This window comes from Geotrypetes seraphini, chromosome 9, assembly GCF_902459505.1.
Source record: "Geotrypetes seraphini chromosome 9, aGeoSer1.1, whole genome shotgun sequence".
In the NCBI taxonomy this organism is placed as follows: domain Eukaryota; kingdom Metazoa; phylum Chordata; class Amphibia; order Gymnophiona; family Dermophiidae; genus Geotrypetes; species Geotrypetes seraphini.
The window spans coordinates 50,387,233-50,411,041 of NC_047092.1; the positions used below are offsets into that span (position 1 = coordinate 50,387,233).

General features: G+C 43.8%; 1 protein-coding gene across 1 annotated transcript in view; it reads right to left on the reverse strand.

The window, feature by feature from the left end:
* Positions 1 to 23,809, reverse strand: part of CFTR (CF transmembrane conductance regulator) — a 411,238-nt gene that overhangs the window by 304,963 nt on the left and 82,466 nt on the right. Inside the window, exons 5-6 of the mRNA XM_033959147.1 lie at positions 22,289 to 22,378; positions 6,750 to 6,913 (exon numbers count right to left, since the gene is read on the reverse strand). Coding sequence (XP_033815038.1) covers positions 6,750 to 6,913; positions 22,289 to 22,378 — 254 coding nt within the window. The remainder of the gene's footprint in view (positions 1 to 6,749; positions 6,914 to 22,288; positions 22,379 to 23,809) is intronic.

Genomic DNA, 23,809 nt, shown 5'->3' on the forward strand with positions numbered 1-23,809 from the left:
TCGACGCAAACCCCCTCCCCCCAACGACCGCCCCCCCCCCAAGAACCTCCGCCCGTCCCCCAGCCGACCCGCGACCCCCCTGGCCGACCCCCACGACACCCCCACCCACCTTCCCCGTACTTTGTGTAGTTGGGCCAGAAGGGAGCCCAAACCCTCCTGGCCACGGCGACCCCCTAACCCCACCCCGCACTACATTACGGGCAGGAGGGATCCCAGGCCCTCCTGCCCTCGACGCAAACCCCCCTCCCTCCAACGACCGCCCCCCCCCCAAGAACCTCCGACCGACCCGCGACCCCCCTGGCCGACCCCCCCACCCCCCTTCCCCGTACCTTTGGAAGTTGGCCGGACAGACGGGAGCCAAACCCGCCTGTCCGGCAGGCAGCCAACGAAGGAATGAGGACGGATTGGCCCATCCGTCCTAAAGCTCCGCCTACTGGTGGGGCCTAAGGCGCGTGGGCCAATCAGAATAGGCCCTGGAGCCTTAGGTCCCACCTGGGGGCGCGGCCTGAGGCACATGGGCCAAACCCGACCATGTGTCTCAGGCCGCGCCCCCAGGTGGGACCTAAGGCTCCAGGGCCTATTCTGATTGGCCCACGCGCCTTAGGCCCCACCAGTAGGCGGAGCTTTAGGACGGATGGGCCAATCCGTCCTCATTCCTTCGTTGGCTGCCTGCCGGACAGGCGGGTTTGGCTCCCGTCTGTCCGGCCAACTTCCAAAGGTACGGGGAAGGGGGGTGGGGGGGTCGGCCAGGGGGGTCGCGGGTCGGTCGGAGGTTCTTGGGGGGGGGCGGTCGTTGGAGGGAGGGGGGTTTGCGTCGAGGGCAGGAGGGCCTGGGATCCCTCCTGCCCGTAATGTAGTGCGGGGTGGGGTTAGGGGGTCGCCGTGGCCAGGGGGGTTTGGGCTCCCTTCTGGCCCAACTATACAAAGTACGGGGAAGGCGGGTGGGGGTGTCGTGGGGGTCGGCCAGGGGGGTCGCGGGTCGGCCGGGGGACGGGCGGAGGTTCTTGGGGGGGGCGGTCGTTGGGGGGAGGGGGTTTGCGTCGAGGGCAGGAGGGCCTGGGATCCCTCCTGCCCGTAATGTAGTGCGGGGTGGGGTTAGGGGGTCGCCGTGGCCAGGAGGATTTGGGCTCCCTCCTGGCCCAATATTGTCGGGGAGTCGGCGGTCCTTCGGGGTGGGGGTGCGAGTGGTCCTGCCGAGGGGGGAGAAGAATCGGACGTCGAGGGGGGGCATCAGGCTTTCAGGATGGGGACAGGACTTCAAGGGGGGACAGGCAGGACTTCAAGGGGGGACAGGCAGACCTTCAAGGGGGGACAGGCAGACCTTCAAGGGGGGACAGGACTTCAAGGGGGACAGGCACGGAGAGGCGGGGCAGTGCACCGAAAGTCAGGGCGGGTGAACGGTGAGTCGGGGCAACCAGAGGAGAGTCGGGGCAGTGCACCGAAAGTCAGGGTGAGTCGGGGCAACCAGATGAGAGTCGGGGAGGGCGAAAGGAGAGTCGGGGTGGCCAGAGGAGAGTCGGGGAGAGCGAAAGGAGAGTCGGGGTGGCCAGAGGAGAGTCGGGGAGAGCGAAAGGAGAGTCGGGGTGGCCAGAGGAGAGTCGGGCAGCATGCGCGTTATATGCCTGAGCGCGGTATAGAAAAGTTTTTGTACATATCATCGTGATTTCTGCGCGCTATACCCCTGTGCGCGTTTTACAATGGTGCGCGTTATATCCGCGAAAATACGGTACTAGCAGAGCTGGAACAGTTAAAATTCTGTTCTATCCATCACAAGTAAGATACAGATAAGTAACTGGTGGTTTTGTATAAGAAGCCAATTTTTGTGTTGTTATTGTTTACTTATGTGCTGAAATAACTAAGACTGGAATTATTTCAGCTTTGCTGAGTTAGGAAATTTACTGCTGGTTTTGTATATCAGGTAGACTCTGAGTATTTTTATTTTTTTCCTTTTTTGTGATGGATAGAACAGAATTTGAACAGTTCCAGCTCTGCTAGTAATTGTAATCACTGAATACATAAAAAGAGTATTTTATTAAGAGAATATTTATTAAAAAAAAAAAAAAAAATACATACAGATGTGTTTCCCTGAAAATAACCCCTAACATGATTTTCGAAGTAGGTCTTAATATAAGCCCTACCCCCAAAAATAAGCCCTAGTTGCCGGCAGCAGCAACGCTTTCCCCCCCCCCAACCAATCTCTCCCTCCCATCCAAACCGTGAACTGAAATAAATATTTTATAATATACCGGCAACAATCTAGACAGGTTGCTTCGCAGCCTTCTATCGCCCGGGCATTCCTCTGCTGCGTTGCTAATTACATCATCATCAGCAACGCGGCAGAGGAATGCTCGGAAGATAGAAGGCCGCGAAGCAGCCTGTCTAGATTGCTGCACAAGAGATGGGAGGGAGGGATTAGAGATAGAAACATACTACACAAGGGGGAGGGATGAGAGGGGAGGAAAGATGCACATGTGAGGGAGAGAAAGGAAATAGGACGAATTGGAGTGGAAGAGAGGAAGGGAGAGATGATCACTGTACATGACAAAAATAAGACATCCCCGAAAATGAGACCTAGTGCATTTTTTGGGCTCAAAATTAATATAAGACAGTGTCTTATTTGGGGGGAAACATGGTAGATAGAGCTTTGTAAAATTACCATAAAGAGGGTAATTTTTAAAACAGCCCACCCAAGTGCAAAGTGTGCAGAAGTGTCTGCAAACTATATGGAAGGATTAGGTTCTTACCTCGATAATCCTCTTTCCTGTAGAACAGCATACGATTCCTTTTTGCTGGGCTGTGTACCCCAACTTGCAAGTTGGACTATAGAAGGCATTAATCATTTTTCTCAGCTCTGCCTCCATGTCTCCCTGGGCAGTGCCCTCTCCAGTCCGTAACAAGGCAAGTGATAAATCCTAAGAAAGGAAATGACAACAAGGAGAGATTTGGGGGACTCCCCAATAACATTTACTTTGCAAACTAATCAATATCACCACATACCACCACTAATCACCACATACCTGTGTGCAGCCAGCACTAACACTTTATAGCTCTGTGAAAGCAGTGTGTAGCAAGCAGTGAAAAACTAACCCACTGCCTTACAATTTTCTTTTCTTTTCTTCTGGCTGCCAAGAGCCAAGCCACTGGAAATTCAACCCAGATTATTATTCCATGTAGGCTGTATCTATCTCTGTCAGGGCTGGACATAAAGAATCATATGCTGTTGTACAGGAAAGAGGACTATTGAGGTAAGAACCTAATTCTTCCTTCCTTTGCAAACAGCATATGATTCCTTAAGGATGGGAAATACCAGAGCAGTCCCTTGAGTCTAAGCAGGACAGATGAGCCTTCAGCAAGCAGCAAGGACCCATAGGCCATGTCCAACTGCTTATCCTTATACCAAAGCTGAAAATCTTTCCACGCTTTAGCATAGGCTGTCAATGTTGCTGGCTTTTTAAAATTGAGGAGAGTCAATGTCACCATCTCTGAATGTCCTTTCTGAGCTAATGTTGTGCACTCAAAAGTCATGCCATAAGACCAAAGTGTTCTGGATTGTCTAACACTATAGGTTTGCAATATAATGCCATGATACAGCTGTCCCATTGCAAGTGGACCAGATCCATATACCATGAGCAATTTGGCCAATCCAGAGCTACAAGAACTACCAATTCCCAAAGGATAGATATTCTGTGAATGACTTAGCCTTTAATTGGTCATGGTGGAAACACGTACAGCAGTTCTCTTGCTAGCCAATGTTGCATGAAAACATCCATTCCAATGCTTCCTGACTCGCGCCTTCGATTGAAAATCTAAGGGGCTTTCTTGTTGTTCGCCGACGACATGAGATTAAACGTCAGGTGCCCCCAACATATCACAATGCAGTTGAACACTCTTTGGGATAACACTCATTCCTCTGGATCCAACGTCCACCTACTGAGGTAGTTGGCTTGGACATTGTCAACTCCCGCTACATGCACCACTGTTATCGCCTACAGGCGGACTTCTACCCACCAAAACAATTGGGGAAATTCTTGGCTCCCCCTTGCCTTTTGACATACGCCACCACCGTAGCATTACCAAGAACATTCTGACTGCTTTACCTTTCAGCCATGTTTGGATAAAGCAGAGAATGTTCTTGGTAATGCTACGGTGCAAGATCGATGGCTCTCAACTCCAGTTTGATGATGATGTTCTGTGTGATGGCAGCCATCGATCTTGCACTGGATGACCCTCGCAATGACACCATCAGCTGTAGAGACTGGCATCTGTCATTAGTATCACCTATGACTATGTGGAAAGGAAGGTTTCTGGATAATGACTCCAGCTGGAGCCATTTTAAGCTCTGTTGTGCCTCCATCAACTAGACTAACTCCTTCTGGACTAAGTCCAACTGATGAGACCAACATGCCAGCAGTGAGCTCTGTAAGTGGTTCAGGCGTGCTCTTGCTCATGGAATCACATCAATGGTTACCACCATAGACCCCAGAACCTGTAGGTAATGCCAAACCATAGGAGCAAGATTTGCCAAGATGTTTAGGATCTGGCCCTGAACTTCAGTTTGCATGGCTCTGAAAGAAACCCTTGATCCTCTTCCATGCTGAACAGGATTACCAGATATTCCAGACACTGAGTTGGGTCTAGGTGGCTCTTTCTGAAACTATTTATCCATCCAAGATCCTGTAAGAGCTGGACTATCTGAGCAATTGCCTAACGGCAGTCCAGCAAAAGCAGTGCTCTAATCAGCCAATCATCCAAATAAGTATGAAGCTTTCGAATTCCTGCCTTACACAGGTGGGCTGCTGTCACCACCTTTACTTTGGTGAAAGTATGCGGCTTAGTGGCCAACCCAAGAGGCAGATCCAAGTACTGAAAATGCTTTTCTAGCACATGAAACCTGAGAAACTGTCTGTGATCTGGGAATATGGGAATCTGCAAGTAAGCCTCTATCAAATCCGGTGAGGCCAAAAATTTGCCCTCAGTCACCAAAGCAATAACTGATCTCACAGTTTCCATCTGGAATCTGGGAACTTTCAACAACTCATTGACCACCTTGAGATCTAGGATTGGCCTCCAATTGTTTGAATCTTTCTTGGGCACAAATAAGTATATAGAGTATCTCCAAGAGCCTGAGTCTACATCTGGGACTGGATCTATGGCTCCAATTTTTAAGAGCCTTTGCAACGTTACTCTGACCTTGACAGCCTTCTCCTGTCTTTCAGTGGAGAGTCCAAGAAGAGGTCTCAGAATGGACAATAAAATTCAAGCTTGTAGCCCACTGGTCTGAAGAAATCTGTACCCAAGTGTCCCAGAACTCCAAAAGTCTCCTTCCTATGCGGGGGAGCTCAGAGGCTAAACTGACATCATTGGGACTTCTTAAAATTGGTTGCTGAAAACGAGCTGGATATCTGGGCTTTTCTGGAGCTACCAAACCTTTGTCTAGATCAGGGGTCCTCAAACTATACAGCCAGATACAGCCCTCCAAGGTCATTTACCTAGCCCCCGCCCCCACTGCAACCGTGGGCAGAGCTGTGTCCAGTGTCATTAGTGTCAGCCAGAGGGACATGGTGATGTGACGCAGTGAAGTGACGCAGTGGGGCCGAGGACGTGCCGAGCCACCATCACTACGCTGAGGAAGACAAGTAGTAGCCAGGCCCAGAGCAGAGCTCCCTATTCTCCCTCAGTAACTAGCTGCATGCACAACAGCAGGCCAGCAATGCTATCAGTCAGGCCAAAATCAGTCAGTTGCCCACACCCTGAGTCTGTCCGGAGCCCCACAACACCAACAAAAAGTGTGGATTCATTACCACCTGCTACCCAGTAACCAGAAGCACAGGCCATGCAGACCTAATAGCTACACGTGCTCATCCAAAAAAAGTAATAGCCACTGTGCATCCCTAGGAAACAATCAAACCCTTTGCAGGGCCACATTTTGGATTTGTAGATACTTGGAGAGCCGCAGAAAAAATAGTTAATGTCTTATTAAAGAAATGACAATTTGGCATGAGATAAAACTCTTTATAGTTTATAAATCTTCCCCCCCCGAAGGCCTGCATATTCCCCCCCCCCTTCTTTGCAATGTCCTCCAGCTTCCCCCTGGCCTCCTGTTTTTAGTTTCAGCTAATTACTGCAGCATGCAGAAAGGATCACCAGTACTGTAGCATTCCTTGCAGGCTGCCATCGGCCCCCTCAGCACATTCCCTCTGCCGCAGTCCCGCCCCCTTTTGCTGAGGACGATGGCAGCCTGCAAGGATCACTACAGCATTGGCATTCCTCTCTGCAGGCTACGATAATTATCCAAAGGTAAGAGTGGGAGGCCAGGGGGGAAGCCGGAGAACGCTGCAAAGAGCGGTCAGCACTAGAACAAACAGCACTAGTACAGACCGCGGACCACAAAATAGTACCTGGCAGGCCGCATGTGGCCCCCAGGCCGCGAGTTTGAGACCACTGGCATACAGTGTGCTTTGTGTAGTTTGATTTTGTGGTTAACCATTATGTGTTGTTAATAAGATTATATTGTATGTATACATGAAAAATGAATGGAAAAAATTGTATTACAATTAGTACTATTATAGGGGTGGGGTCTGGGGCAGAGCTTTCAGGCCCCCCAAACAAAAAAGTGTTCCGCTGCGTATGGTTTAATATAACCTATGTTAATTTTTTAGCAGTGCACATTGAAAGATAAAAACAGTTCAGTCTATTTGCACAAGGATATCTTTTCATATTGCATTTCTTTAACCATTTAAAGGTGTCACCTGTAATTCATCATACTTTGTCCTAGCCAGGCTTGGAAAAGGGCAACTAGAATAAGGAAACCAAGTCCACAAAATGCAGAGGGCCCTAACTGTTCCCAGAGCAACCCCATCAGCAGCAGCACTTGCAATGGTGCAATCCACACAAAGTGAGCCAGTGCCAGACCCTGTAAAATTTTAAAAAAAAATGCAAAGAAAAATTTTGTTAAATTTCATTATAAAAATATTTGACAGTATGCAGCAGAGAATCATGAAATTCACAAAGAATATTGCACACCATGTAAGCAAATTGTATGATTAATTTTGAGCAAAGCACACTAACAGAAGAAGTTTTGATTTTTAGCACATAGGGCATTTGGTGTTAATTATGATGAGGCCACAGCAATGTGTGTCCACATTCCACACAAACATTGGTCTTTCCAAAGCACAAAGTTCAGTCTGCAATTATCCCTGACTCTGTACAGGTAATACAGTACAGTACATTGTTCAGGCAATCTAGAGAGAGTTCTTGTACATACAAAAGAGTATTGCATGGAGAATGAATTCATAAAAAGCTTTTGAAGTTATTTACTTAGTATAGTTTAATGTGGTAAAGAAAAGATTAACTACTGTATACTCCATGTTGCTAAAAACAGTGCAGTCTAAACATTTGTTATTGCCCAGCAGTGGTTTCTTTTTCAATATATCAGAAGAGCAGAGAAGAATGCTAAATTAGGACCAATATATATTTTTAAGAATTTACTGCAACAGAGAATCATTGCTGTGCTTGAAATTCTATAACTTGTGACTAGCACTGGTTTAAAAAATGTTGGGGTCCCAAGCAGAAATTTGGGAGATAGGGCTGGGATTAGGAGGCGGCAACCATGGCAACCTCCCTAGACACAGGGGACCATGTGAATCAAACTCATGGAGGCATGGTGTGAAGATGGACCCTAGGACTCTATCACCAGTTTTTGCCCTGGGCTCCTACATTTCTAACATCAAACCTGTTGGGAGACAGCCCCAAACCCATCTCCTTCAACTTTAAGCAGGCTTAGGGGCTCCTTGTAGCATGGGAGCCCAGAGCATTTGCATACCCTTAGCACCAGCCCTACCTACCAAGTTACACCCTTGTTTGTGACTCCAGCAGAACAAAATCATACAAAATGATCACAAAGCATCATCAAAATCAATAGAAGCAGCAAACTAGTAAGAAAAGGACTCCAAACAATTGCTTCTAAAATATATAATAAGTTTGTTTTACACATTCACCCTTGGGCATAGCACTCCCCAGAAAAGAACCAAGTGGAGTTTTGAGAGGTCCTGCCTTTCAAAGAATTTACATAAGAACATAAGAATTGTTTACATAAGAACATAAGAAATGCCGCTGCTGGGTCAGACCGATGGTCCATCGAGCCCACGCAACAACCCTCTGGTCAAAGACCAGCGCCCTAACTGAGACTAGCCCTACCTGCGTATGTTCTGGTTCAGCAGGAACTTGTCTACTTTGTCTTTAATCCCTGGAGGGTGTTCTCCCCTATGACAGACTCCAGAAGAGTGTTCCAGTTTTCTACCACTCTCTGGGTGAAGAAGAACTTCCTTATGTTCGTTCGTAATCTATCCCCTTTCAATTTTAGAGAGTGCCCTCTTGTTGTCCCTACCTTGGAGAGGGTGAACAACCTGTCCTTATCTACCAAGTCTATTCCCTTCAGTACCTCTCAATCTCCTCTGTCTTAATTTCCTCAGGCTACATCATGCTCTTGTAGGGTTAGACTTGTTTTCAGTACATAGTCCAAGGTTTAATGAATAAGACTTAATTGGTCTCAATATATAACAATTCCATTTTTAAAACATGTATGAGAAAGAAGCCCACTAATATTGAGTAAGCTACCATACTCTTTTGAATGCAAAAATTGATTTTTTTTTTTTTTTTTAATATTGTTTCATTACTTTTCAATTTGGGGCTAAAGCCATACATTTTCATTTTCTAAGGAAGAAGTAGGGAATTACAGGCCGGTAAGTCTGACGTCTGTGGTAAGCAAATTAATGGAAACACTTTTAAAACGGAAAATGGTCAAGTTACTGGAATCCTATAATACACAGGACCGGAGGCAACATGGATTCACTAGAGGGTAGATCTTGTCAGACAAATCTGATCAATTTCTTTGACTGCGTGACCAGAGAATTGGATAGAGGATGTGCGCTAGATTTAGTATATTTAGATTTTAGCAAAGTCTTTGACAGTGTTACACACTGACGTCTAATAAATAAACTGAGTGCCCTCGGGATGGGTCCCAAATTGACGGACTGGATCAAGAACTGGTTGAGTGAAAGGCGACAGACAGTAGTGATCAATGGAGATCGCTCTAAGGAAAGGAATGTTACCAGTGGTGTGCCTCAAGGTTCTTGGGCCTGTTCTTTTTAACATTTTTATAAACAATATTGCTGAAGGGTTGTCGGGTAAGATTTGCCTCTTTGCGGATGATACCAAAATCTGTAATAGAGTAGACACACCAGATGATGTGAATAACATGAGGAAACACCTGCGGAAGCTTGAAGAATGGTCTGAAATTTGGCAACTATAATTAATGCTAAGAAATGCAAGGTCATGCATTTGGGCTGCAAAAAAACAAGGGAACAGTACAGATTAGGGAGTGAAGAGCTTATGTGCACGACAGAAGAGCAGGACTTGGGTATTATTGTATGTGATGATCTTAAGGTGGCCAAACAGGTTAAAAAGGTGACAGTGATAGCTAGAAGGATGCTAGGTTGCACAGGGAGAGGTATGGCTAGTAGGAAAAAGGAGGTATTGATGCCCCTGTATAAGACTTTGGTGAGACCTCATTTAGAATATTGTGTACAATTCTGGAGGCCGCACCTTCAAAAAAATATAAAAAGGATGGAATCAGTCCAGAGGAAGGCTACTAAAATGGTATGTGGTCTTCATCATAAGGCGTATGGGGACAGGCTTAAAGATCTCAATCTGTATACTTTGGAGGAAAGGTGGGAGAGGGGAGATATGATAGAGGCGTTTAAATACCTATGTAATGTAAATGCGCATGAGTCAAGTCTTTTTAATTTGAAAGGAAACTCTGCAATGAGAGGGCATAGGATGAATTTAAGAGGTAATCTAAGGAAATACTTTTTTTTACAGAAAGAGTGGTAGATGCATGGAACAGTCTCCCAGAAGAAGTGGTGGAGACAGAGACTGTGTCTGAATTCAAAAGGTCCTGGGATAGGCATGTGGGATCTCTCGGAGAGAGAAAGAGATAATGGTTACTGCGGATGGGCAGACTAGAAGGGCCACTTGGCCTTTATCTGCTATTCATGTTTCTTTTTTTTTTTTTATCTTTATTCATTTTTACATCTTACAACAAGTGTATCAATAAATGACAATTGAAATTGAATACATCACTTGAATCTCTATCATATTCAACATTAAATCATAAAATTTAACCCCCTTCCTCCCATCCCTACCACAACCTATGCAATCACATATATCATATACAATTTTCTTTCCTATTGATCTAAACATTTAATAAAATTCTAAAATCCCTCCCACCCCCTCATTTGCATTTTACTTATAATGGAAAAATGGTATCTATTCCTTACAATAATTTGTCAATGGCCCCCAAATCTCTTTAAATTTCTTATAATTCCCTTTTTGTATGGCTATTGTTCTTTCCATTTTATAAATGTGACATAACAAATTCCACCAAAAACTGTAATTGAGTCTTCTGCAATTCTTCCAATTACTTGTGATATGTTATATGGCGACTCCTGTCATAAGCAATAAAAGCTTATAATTGTTTGATGAAATGTGGCTCTTTGTTCTCATACCAAATAAAATCGTATCATATGAAAAGGTCACAGGATTCTCCAATAAACAATTTATTTGGGTCCAAATTGATTTCCAAAAGGTCAAGATAAAGGGACAATAGTATAACAAATGATCTAGTGTCCCTATCTCAAGATTATAATGCCAGCATCTATTAGACTTAGAGCTGTTTAACTTCTGTAATTTAACTGGGGTTCAAAATGCACTATGTAATAGATAAAACCAAGTTTGTCTCATAGATACGGACACTGTACATCTCATCCTCCAAGACCAAATTCGTGGCCATTGAGACGCAGAAATTTAATGCTTAATCTCAATGCTCCAAATATCCCTGTCCAGTTTTAGGCTTTTTATATACAAATCCGTTTATCAATTTATACCACTGTGCGGCCTGGTGTCCCAAGAAGTCCACCTGAAAGCATAAAAATTCCATACTATATTGCGTATTAAGATTTTTCCATTCAGGGAACCCTGCCTGAATGGCCTGCTTCAGCTGCAACCATCTAAAGCTTTGTGATTTATTGAGACCATATTTATGTTGCAGCTGTGAAAAATCAAGCAGTTTACCATTTGAAATAACATCATTTAAAATCCGTATACCTGCTATCATCCAATGCTTCCAAATGACCTTAAATCCACCAATTTGAATCTTGGAGTTTAACCATATAGTTTGATTCGTCGATTTATAGATTGGAATAGATGTTAAATTACTGACATATTGTAAAGTTTTCCATGTATCCATTAATATTCTATTGTCTTTATACAATCTAGGCATTTTGATGCTGAGAACATGACATAAACGTAAAGGGAACATGAGTCACCATTCAAACCACAACCAGTCTGGGGTATTGTCAATGAGCTCTGGGAGAACCCAATACATACCTTGGCGCAAAATATAGGCTTGATGATACCTATAAAAATTGGGAAAATTTACCCTACTCTCTGTAATTGGCTTTTGTAGAGACACTAGAGCGATTCTAGGAATTTTACCTAGACAAATAAATTTTGTAATAATACGATTTAATTTTCTATAAAAGGATCCCTGAAAGAACATTGGTATCATTCCCATTTGATAACAAACTACAGACAAGATCATCATTTTGATAGTTTGAACTCTCCCCCACCAAGAAAGATGTAAAGGATTCTATTGCTCACACATTTCTGTTACATTCTGTAATAAAAAATTTTCATTCTCTTTCATTGTGTCTTTCAGTGTATTTTTAATCCTAATACCTAAATATTTTAATCCTTCCTCCTTCCATAGAAAGGGGAATGGATCAAACAAGCCTTTTGTACAATGTACATTTAATGGAAGAACTTCTGATTTGCTCCAGTTTATCTTATATCCTGAAAATTTACCAAATTTCTCTATCAATTCAAGTAAGCATGGAATGGGTGTTTCAGGATTTCTCAAATGAAGCAGTATATCATCTGCATATGCAGAAACTTTGTATTCCCGATCTGAATAAGGAATACCCTGTATCTCCTTCACTTGCTGAATAGCTAATAACAAGGGTTCTAATACAATATCAAAAAGCAAAGGAGATAGGGGACAACCTTGTCTAACTCCCCTCTGCAGACTAAAACGCTCTGATACATTATTATTAATATACAATCTAGCAACAGGGGAGCTATACAATATTTGAATCATTTGTATGAATCCTGAACCTATACCAAACCATTCCAATGCTTGATACATGAAGGTCCATTCCACCCGATCAAAGGCTTTCTCTGCATCCAATGACACAGAAAAAGCTGGATCATTCATGGCTTTTGTTAAATTTAACATATGAAAAGCCAATCTGGTGTTATTAGATGAATGTCTTTTAGCAACAAATCCAGTTTGGTGCATATCAATAATAAAAGGGAAAGCCTTAGCCAAGCGTATAGCTAAAGTCTTAGCCAAGAGTTTTCCATCTACATTAATTAAAGAGATAGGCCTGTAGTTTGAAACCAAAGTGGGATTTCTATTTGGCTTTGGCAAAACTATAGTTAAAGATTCCACCATAGTACCTATAATGCAACCCTTAGTTAGTTGGGTCTGATATAAATTTAATAAATGAGGTAACAGGGTAATTTGAAATTATTTATAAAATTCCACCGTAAAACCATCACCTCCTGGAGCAGATCCAACTCTAAGAGACTTCAACGCTGTTTGCAATTCCTTCAATGATATAGGCTCTTCTAAACTTTTTTTTTTATATGATCAGAAATTTTCGGTCCATTAATTAACTTCAAAAATTCTAATCCATCCTTTCCCCTATTATCATCATCATAAGGCTCAGAAGAATACAGCTCTTTATAAAATTTTATGAATTGATTTAAAATATTTCCAATTTGAGAATGTGTATATCCTTTCTCATCCTTAATTGCAATAATTTTTGTTCTTCTTTTCTTTGTTTTAAGATAATTTGCCAATAATCTTTCAGCCTTATTTGAGTTTACATAATACAGGGTCTGCTGTGAAAACAAATCTTTCCTTACCAATTTTGAAGATATCTCATTATATTTGCTTTTTGCTTTTAATAGAGCCTGAAAAGTACTTTGCTCCCATTTATTAATCAATTTAGATTCCAAATTTTTAATTTCTTTTTCCAAATTAGCAAATTGCTTTTTAAGTTGTTTTCTAATATAGGCAGAATATGAAATAATATTGCCTCTCATAGTAGCTTTAAAGGCATCCCATAATATTTCTATGGAAATTTCTTCTGAGGTGTTAATTTGAAAGAATTCATTCATCTTTAACTGAAATTCTTCAAGGAAATTTGAATCCGCAATCAATGTATTATCTAATCTCCATACAGATCTACTATTATCCTGTTCAGCAAATTTAAATTCAATCCACACACCACCATGATCAGATAAAGTAATTGAATCTATGGAGGCTTGTGTCACCTGTTGTGCTAATTGATTTGGGACAAAAATATAATCTATTCTTGAAAAGGATTTATGAACTTGTGAGCAAAATGAAAATTCCCGATCATTAAAATGAAGTATCCACCATATATCTTTCAAATCACAAGAATGCACTAAATTATCTAATCCTAATGATTTCATAATTTTGCTTGGTTTTTTATCCATTAATGGATCCATGACAGCATTAAAATCTCCAGCCACTACTAAATTAGAAGCAGCCAGTGGGAGAATCAATTTTTATAACTTTTTTTAAAAATTCAGTTTGGTTCGAATTAGGGGCATACACATTGAATAATGCCAGTGTATTGTTTCCCATGCTCATTTCCACATGTAACCATCTTCCTAAGGGATCTGAATAGATCAACTGAAAATTAGCTGTACATTTCTTATTTATTAATATAGCTACTCCCGCTTTTTTCCCAAATGCAGGTGCAAAGAAACACTATTTTACCCAGCCCCCTTCCAATTTTTTTGACTCATGTTTCTATGTTTCTAACTAACATGCAAATTAGACTGTTTGTTTAAATTAAATGATTCAGAAGATAATGTGTAATCAAACAATGCAAATTTATAAGCAATATTTTTAGGAAGAGATAAAAATCATAGCTCTAATAAGTGCAAGTATATGAGAGACTTGGAAGGAAACAGAGACACAAAAGGTTAAACTAATTTATTAGTGAGTTAACTTCAAAATTGAACTATGCAGAGCTAGGTCATAAGGGCCCTATTACTGGCACACATGAAGAGTTAAAGTTTATTGGCTTTGAAATATGAGGTAGCAAATGTAAGAGTAATAAGAGATATTGAGGCTGGGAAGATTTTAGATTGTATTCCCTAACTGCAGTCATACAAGGTGTCCCAAAAGTCACTACACATTTTTTTTTTTAAATTTCATTCCAGGAGAGATTTGAGGCCATCAGCAAAAGAATAGTTAGGCTTTGCAGTTTTTGTAAGCATATCATCCCTTAACCAGGGGTCACCAATTGACATTAAAGCAGCATTGCAAAATTGATGCTTGGCAAGAAGTTTTTCAGTCTCCGACTGCAGTTCAGCAAGAGTTTGAGAAGCTTTATGGCCATCACACTGCTCCAACACGTAACACAATTTAAGCTATCCATGGCAAGTTTCTTGAAACAGGGTCTGTCCTTGACAAACCACACAGCAGAAGGCCTGCTACTACCACCACTGATGAAAACACTGAACTCCTGGAGCAGGCGTTCACGCAAAGACAGGGAAAATCCATCCCGAGGGCTGCACTGGAACTCAGCATCAACAAAAGTTTGATTCAGCAGATGCTTCGGAGAGTGATAATGTTCTATCCATGCCGACTTCATTAAAAAACTTCAAGTGGAAAATTATGATGCTCGTGTGAAAATATGTGAATCACTCCTGCACTATTACCAAAACAACCCTCAGCTATCTTTCATCTCTCTGGTCAGGTTAACCAACACTCACTGTCAAATTTGGGGAAAATTAAACCCAGTAGAAATTCTCGAGCATGAACGAGACTCTCCAAAGCTAGTGGTTTGGTGTGCAATATCTAGCACTGGGCTGATTGGACCATTTTTCTTCCATGATGCATCCGGTAACACGACCACCATTACAGGGAAAATTACCTGGAGATGCTGAAAGAATTTGCTATGCCACAACTTCAAGCGAGGAGTGAGCTTGCTAATATATTTATTCAACAAGATGAAGTCCCTCCCCACTTTACAAGGTTAGTCAGAGATTTCCTGAATATCAAGTTTCCTGACTGATGGATTGGTCAAAGGGGTCCCCTCGAATGGGCTCCAAGCTCCCCTGACCTTACACCTTGTGACTTTTTTTTGTGGGGCTATATCAAAAGCAAGGTGTATGCCACTAAGCCCTGTAACCTGTCACAGCTTGATGAAATAATACACACAGCCTGCAACGAGGTCGGGGAAGAGATGCTGCAAAATGTCAGAGAGGCTTGCGTCCGAAGGTGGCTGAAAGATATCGAAAATGGAGGCACTCGTGGCGGTATACAACTAGTCTTGCAACAACTCTTATGTTGATGCTAAGAATATTATGTACTAGTCTTTAAGCCCGTTACATTAATGGGTGCTAGAATAGATGTGTCTGTCTGTCTGTGTTTCTTTCTCTCTCTCTCCTTGGCCACTGTCTGTGTCCTTCTATCTTCCCCCCCCCAAGCAAAGCTGTCTGCCCCCAGCACACCCCTCCCCCCAAAGCAGCCCCCTTTCCCTCTCCCTGATTGTCTCTCTGTGGCCCCCTTCTGTATTCACCCCAGAGCAAAGCTGTTTGCCCCCAGCACAGACCTCCTCCCAAAGCAACCCCCTTTCCCTAGCTGTCTCTCCATGGCCCCTTCTGTCTTCCCCCCACAGCAAAGCTGTCTGTCCCCAGCACACTTCCCTGCCCCCCCCAAAGCAGCCCCCTTTCCCTCTCCCTGTCTCTCCATGGCCCCTTCTGTCTTCCCCCAGAGCAAAGCTGTCTGTCTCAAGCACACTCCCCCCCCCCCAAGCAGCCCCTAGTTTTTAAGCCCGTTATATTAACGGGTGCTAGAGTAATGTCTGTCTGTCTGGGTTTTTTTTCTTTGTCCCATCCTATGTCCTTAGTATGTCATTAGTGCCCCCAGTGCCATCTTCCATGACCTTAGTGTCCCATTCTATGTCCTTAGTGCCCTCAGTGCCTCCTTCCTATATCCTTAGTGCTCTCAGTGCCCCTTCCTATGTCCTTAGTGCCCCCAGAGCCCCTTCCTATGTCCTTAGTGCCCCCAGTGCCTCCTTCCCATGTCCTTAGTGCCCCAGTGCCTCCTTCCGATGTCCTTAGTGCCCCCAGTGCCTCCTTCCCATGTCCTTAGTGCCCCCAGTGCCCCTTCCTATGTCCTTAGTGCCCCCAGTGCCTCCTTCCAATGCCCCCTCAATGCCTTTTAATAATAATAATAATAACTTTATTCTTCTATACCGCCACAATCTTGCGACTTCTAGGCGGTTTACAATCAAGAATGCTGGACATTCAGCGAAATACAATAAGTAGATATTCAGAGGAAATACAGAGATCAGAGACCTCAGGAGGCAATAGTATAGAAATACAATTTGCTGAGCGAAAATGTAATATGTACATTTTAGTAGGTAATGTCCGACAGGACCTGTTGGGGATAAATAGCAACGTAAAGTTACGATAAGATGAAGATAACAGATTATATTTATAACAGTGCTGTAAGTTCAGGTGGAATAGGGAGGGGGAGGGAGAGGGAGAGCGGGTCAATTGTTTAGGTATTTCTGGAACATGTATGTTTTTAGGCGTTTCCTGAATTCCCCGTATGTAGTGGGTGAAAGCAGTTGGTCTAGGTCTTTGCCCCATAGGACTGCTTGGTGAGAGAGAAGGTGTTCGTGGTGTTTTTTCATTTTGCAGCCTCTAACTGGAGAGGAAATGAGTTTTGGGTGTGTGTTTCTCTTGAGTCTGTTATTAGAAAATGCGAAAAGGTCCGTTATGTACTTGGGGGTCAGGCCGTATAGTACTTTGAAGCAGAGGCAAGCAAATTTAAACCTTACTCGGGCTTCCGTTGGTAGCCAGTGCAGCTGCCGATAGGGTGTCACGTGGTCGAATTTCTTCAGCCCGAAGATAAGTCTGACCGCAGCATTTTGCATTATTTGGAGACGTCTCATATTGTTTTGTGAGATTGCTAGATAGGCAATGTTGCAGTAGTCAAGCTGACTCAGTATGAGGGATTGCACTAGGATTCTGAATGTTGACGTATCGAAGTATGATTTAATGGTTCTGAGTTTCCAGAGAGTAAGGAAACCTTTTCTGAATAGGGAATCCACTTGTTCCTTCATTGTTAGGCATTGGTCTAGAATAACACCTAGTATTTTCATGGTGGGCTGAATAGGGTAGTTGAGTTTATTGATGCATAGTGGGGTTTTATTGTCAAGCGGGTGAGGGGAGGCAACGAAGAATTTTGTTTTTTCTGGGTTGAGCTTGAGCTTGAAATCTGTCATCCATTGTTCCATCTCATTTATGGCATCGGATGCCTTGGGAATGGTTTCTGAGATGGAGTTGGCGAATGGGATGATGATCGTAAAGTCATCTGCGTAGCTGAATAGTTTTATTCCTAGTTGGGTTAGTTTCACACCTAATGAGGACATGTAGATATTGAAAAGCAGAGGGGAAAGCGGTGACCCTTGTGGCACTCCAGATGAGTTGCTCCAGGTGTCGGAGTGTTCGTTGTTAAAGCGTACCTGGTAAGAACGGGATGTGAGGAAGCCACGAAACCAGTTTAGTACCTCAGCTCTGATACCAATGGCGTCTAAGCATTGCATCATTTTCTCATGGTCTACCAAGTCGAATGCAGAGCTCATGTCGAATTGCATGATCAGGGCATTGAGGCTCTTACTAAATAATAGGCACAGATAGTCTAGGATGGCAGCGATTACTGTCTCCATACTGAATAGGGTTCTAAAGCCGGATTGAGTTTCATGCAGGAGAGAGAATTGATTAAGGTAGTCCATTAGTTGGGTGTGTAATAGTCCTTCCATGATTTTTACAATGAATGGGATAGATGCTATTGGTCTGTAGTTTGTTATTAGCGCTGAGGATTCTTTTCTATTTTTTGGGATGGGGTTATTATTATGTGACCGTTGTTAGTGAGGAAAGTTCCATTTTTTAGGTTGTGGGTTAGGTAGTGTAATAGTGATATTTTGAATTCTGGTGATGCCGCTTTCATAATCTCCGGAGGACACTTATCTAGGATGCAGTGAGATTTAGAGTATTTGTTGTAGAGTTTGGTGTAGGTATTCCATTCTGGATCTAGAAAGGAACTCCAGATCATGTCTGTAGGTATTTCATTGTCATGTGAGTTAGCTATTTGGTAGTTGCTGGGGTTGATTGTTACATCGTTATTGCTTATACAGTTATTTTTTAGGTTTTTAATTTTGGAATCAAAATATAGAGCTAGGTCCTTCGCGGTGGGTAACTTCGTGTTGTGCTCAGGTGTGGTGTAGCGGGTGGTGTCAAATAGGTTTGTGACTATGTTGAATAACTCTTTTGTATTGATTCCTTGTGAACCTTTGCATGATAAGTTAATTTTGGTGGAGTAGAACGCTTTGCGTTTGTCTTTTATCAGTTGTTTGTAGGTTTTTATGTAGGCTCTCCATTTTTTGCGGTCTGTCAGTTCTCCTGTTTTATTCCAAATTCTTTCTAGTCGCCTAGCTGTTTGTTTCGTTTTTAATAGTTCGGTGTCGAACCATTTGTTGTATTTGTTTGCGTTGCTTTTGCTTTTATGTATGGGGGCGATTTTATCTAGGATGGAAGTACTGGTTGTATTCCAATGGTCCCAGAAGTCTATTCCTTCCTCTATTACTGTATGCGGTTTGTATTCTTCTGGATTAATATAACCTCTTGTTTGATGTTCTTTTTTTATCATCAGATGTGTTTTAGATTTTCGGTGTGACCAGATCAGCTTAAAATAATAGGTGATGTGGTCGGACCAGATGTCGTGATGCCAGGTGCCTTCAGTCAGAGAGATGATTGGGTCAAGGTTTTCCTTTGTGGACATGGCAACTAGGTCTAAATGATGGCCTTTTTCGTGAGTTTGTGTGGGTAGGGGGATGTTGTAGTTGAGTAGAGTTAGGAAATTTTTAAGCTCTATTGCGTCTGTGTTGTTCTATTCGTCTAGGTGTAAATTTATGTCCCCTGTGATGATGTTGTAGTTGGGGCTGATAGAATTGTGCAGGACGAATTCGCAGAAGTCTTCTTTGGCTTTAGGCCAGCTTTTAGGCGGGATGCAGAATAGTATGCTGGATAAGGATTCTTCTAGCTGGGTATTATTGATTTTAAAGGCTAGGATTTTTAGGTTGTCGGTCATTTTAGAATCTAGAAGTTCGAACTCGAATCCTTCTTTAAGGATTATGGCTAATCTTCCTCCTTTTTTTCCTGTGCGGTTTAACGTAAGGATTTTGAAATTGTTTGGTAGAAGATCAGATATAATAGGATCATCTTCAGATAGTAACCAAGTTTCAGTTAGAAAGAGGCAGGCTATTTGTTTGCTGGTGATCCAGTCATTTATGAGGAATGCCTTGTTTCTAACAGATCTGGTATTAAGATATGCACATGGAATGGAGGTGTTTGCATCATTTACTGTTGAGTTAGTGGTTTTGATGGTTTTTATTTCCCTTGTTCTTTTTTTAAGGGTATAGTGGTGTCTTTTTTTTAATGAGATTACATTAATATGATTTGTAGTGTCTTCTTGTAGGTTGGTGATGTAGGGGAAGGATAGAACAGGGTGGTAGATGGATTGTAATTGAGGGTAGAGAGAGTGAACGTCTTTGATGTTACTGCTTATTAGGTAGATCAGTAGGATTAGTAGGAGATTCATGATTGGGAGGTAGATTGAGTATTCCTGAAGTCCTGAGGCAGGGGAAGGTCTTGTTTCCCTAGAATTTTTTTTTTTTTGTGACCCGGGAGAGGAAGGTGCTGAAGGAGACCTGGCTGGCTGATCCAGGTGGGATTAGTTCTTAGGAGGTCCAGGTAGTAGCGACTAATAATTGGGCATGTTTCTAATAGATATTTCTGCGACTGATTAATGTGTCACTTGCAGTTGACTCTTGTGGTTGATCAGATGCTACTAATACATTCGATTAACATATGCAACTAACTTGTTGTACATGCATCTAACAATTATATATGCGCTTAACAGTTACTTTGTGCCTAATAGTTATACATGCGACTAATAGTTGTTCATGCAGTTAATAGTTGTACATGTTGTTAACAGTTGTACATGCAATTAACAGTCTGATAGTTAAGAATGTGGCTAACAGTTATTCATGTGGTTAACAGATGGAGGGTATGTGTATCTAACAATTATACTTGGTTGCTAGGCGAATCTTTAGGAGGGCCTATAGGGAGTCCTAGTTCAAGCGACTAATAATTGCGCGTGTATATAGCAACTATTCATGCAGCTTAACAGTTAGGCTTGCCTCTGACAGTTAATTATGTCTCTAATGGTTGTTTATGCTACTAGCGTTTAATTAGGCACCTAACAGTTATAAATGTATGGAAGAACTGGCAATTATAATTTGGCCTTAAAGAAGGAAACTTAGCTGACAGTCTGTAGTAGATGAGGACGCTTCTCCAGGGCGCTTCACCAGGACGCTTCACAAAGGCGCGTGCTAAGGCGCACGCGCCTTTGCCGTGCACCTTAGCCGCGCGCCGAACGGCGGCACACCGTTGACACGGCGATCTATTCAGCAACTCCGCTGGTTCGGGGAAGGGGCAGCGCGGTGCTCGCGTGGCTCTCTAGGGCTGGTTCATGAAGAAATGGCTAGTCCTGTGCAATCCCATCGGGAGGGGGAAGGGGCGGAGAGCGCTCCCACGCCGGCAAGCCTCCCTGCCTGCTCCTGGATCCAGCGATGTGGCCAAGTGAGATTCAAACGAAAAACAAGAAATAAACAGAAACTAACAGAAAAACGGGTGCTGAGAGACTTCCTGAGCCTTCCAACTGACTCAGTGTAGTCTTGTCGGGTGGGGGGAGGGGCGGAGTGTGCTCCCACACCGGCAAGCCTCCCTGCCTGGTCCTGGGTCCAGCGATGTGGCCAAAGTTAGACTTTGTTCCACCCACACCCTCCCCCCGAAGCCAACCTGCCTGCCTCCCATCCCCCTGTACAGTAGAACCTTTCATTTCTATCCCCCCCCATTCTCCCGTACAGTAGAATTTGACATTTGTAGCATGTTTCTATCTCCCCCCCCACACGCCACTACCGCTGCCATGCAGCCAACCCCACTGACCCTCCCACCGCGAGACAAACACAAACTTCCGGCCTACAGCAACTCCACAGCCCTCTAAACATTCTGCTTTGCGGCCTTCTACTGTCCTGATTTCCTCGGCAGAGAAAATCAAGACAGTAGAAGGCTGAGAAGCAGAATGTTTAGAGTGCTGTGGAGCTGTTGCAGGTCGGAGGTTTGTGTTTGTCTTGCGGTGGGAGGGTTGGATGGTAGGCTCAACCCGCCTGCCCCGGGGGTCGGCCTGCAGGCACGACTGGTGGCCGTGTAGCACCTCCTTGGGCAGCAAGAGACGGACGTGCACCGCCACGCACACGGGGCTCTCTTCGACCCAGGGCTTTGGCGCCATCGACAGAGGGAAAGAGGCGCAAGCCGCGCAGTCAAGGAAAGCGCGCCCGCTTCATCTCGTTTCTTCAGCGGCGACACATCTGAGCTGGGGGATCCAGCATCAATCCCTCCCCCCACCATCATCTGTGGGCGCAGCCAGCTGGAAGCAGCAACTCCGACCTATACCGGGCCCTCCAGTAGCTCACACTCCCACATCCCTGCCCTACCAGCAGGGAATTTTGAAAGCAGCGGCGCGAGGTGGAGAGCAGGGAGGCTGTGGTGACATAATACGCGCGCATGCGCACTCTTGCCAGCACACCCCGACAGATCAGGGAACACGCGGTGGGAGTGCGTGCTTAGCGTTTTATTATTATAGATGTAAATCATGTAAACCCTTTAGTTTTAAATGGTATAGAAAATTTTTAAATAAATAAACTCGGTTTCTTGTGTAATTTTTAAAAGAATTTATTAAAAGTGTGTGGTGACTTTTGGGACACCCTATATTTTCTTTCATTACACTTCACAGCCAACTGACTTCTTGCTATCACTGATTTTGTCCTTGCTAGCTGTACTGGTTTGAGTTATCAATTTTCATAATTTATTTCTTTATTTATTTTTAGTATTTATATACCACTTATAACCTAAGTGGTGCACATTCAGGTACTCAAGCATAATCTACCTTCATCTGTATGATCTGTAGAATGGATTAAAGAAACAGACCTACCTCATCAAATTTGTTCAAATTGTTGGAAAGGAGACTTACAAGCTGCCCAGTGCTTATTTTATCAAGGACTCTACTTGATAGTTTAAGGATCTGTAAAAACAAAACAAAACAGCAAGTGAGCTCCTTTTAATGAACCGGAAATTTTCCTCAAATAATTGATACAAACATAATAAATTTTAAAAAATTCAATAACTAAAGTGATACTGAGATGGAGTGTATAGGAAACTGCTGGACCCCATTTAGCACACTCACTTACAGGGATACTGTACTTTAAGAGGCCTGGATCTAGAGTACTCAGGGGCAGATTCTCAAAACTAAAATCTGCCTTTAACATGCTCACTAAACCGGTTCCAGCCAGTTTAGCATGCATGAATTTTAGCGGTGGATTATCAAAGCGACTTACTGAGGTCTTTTATGAGTTTTCTAGCAGTCTCCGATATTGAAATGCAAATGTAATTCAGCGAAATCATTAATATTAAAATGATCACTCTGGGCTATTCTCTATAATCGCCGAGTGATTCTCTAACCTCAGTGTGCCACATTTGGGGCCAAAATCTGCCAACAGGTCTGAACTGTCATTGCCTTAATTTCTGATCAGTGCCTGAGCACTGATTGGCTCAGGCACTGACAGGAAAGTAAGGTTTGACAGCTCAGACCCCTCCCCCCCCCCCAACGCATATTAAAAATTTTTTTTTTTAAACCCAAATTGAAAATCGGCAGGAGAGATACCCACTCTCTCCTGCCACATCATACAATCACCTGACATTGCAATGGGAGAGATGTCTATTCCCTTTTGCTGCCAAGCAACGGCTTCCAACACCCCCCCCCCCCACTGGCAGGAGAGATGCCCACTCCCTCTCATCACCACTGTCAAGCAACCCAACACCCCTTTTCCAGCAATGGGAGAGATGCTCACTCCCTCCCACCAGCGATGTGAGCAACCCTCTGCCTGACACCCCCCCCTCCCGGCAGTGGGAGAGATGCCCACTGTCTCCCGCCGCAAGGCAACGCACCCCCCAACAGCGAGAGATGCCCACTCCCTCCTGCTACCACGTAACCCCCCCACCCCCCCATCCCTTCCCCCTTACCTTACTTACAATGACTGGCCAGAAGGATGCCTACTCCCTATGGCCAGCAGACCCACTTCTTCGAAATGGTGGGCCTTCCCTAAGGATCCTTCCATAGGAGGGGCCTTAAACAATCTGGGCCAATCAGAGCCTTAGGTCCCTCCCTGGTGCATCCCAGGATGCATCGGGGAGGGGAAGGCATTCCATTTTGATGAGGTGGGCCTGCTGGCTGGAGGGAGTAGGGATCTCTCTGGCCAGCCACCCTAAGCAAGGTGAGAGGTGGTAATGGGTCATTGGAGGCACAGTGGGTGTCAGTTGCATGGTGGCGGAAGGAAGTGGGCATCTCTCCCGCTGCTGAGTGGCAGTGGGTGCATTGCTTGGCAGGAGAAAGTGGGCATCTCTTCCACTGTCGGGGGGGGGGGGGTTGCTTAGCAGTAGAAGGGAGGTAACATCT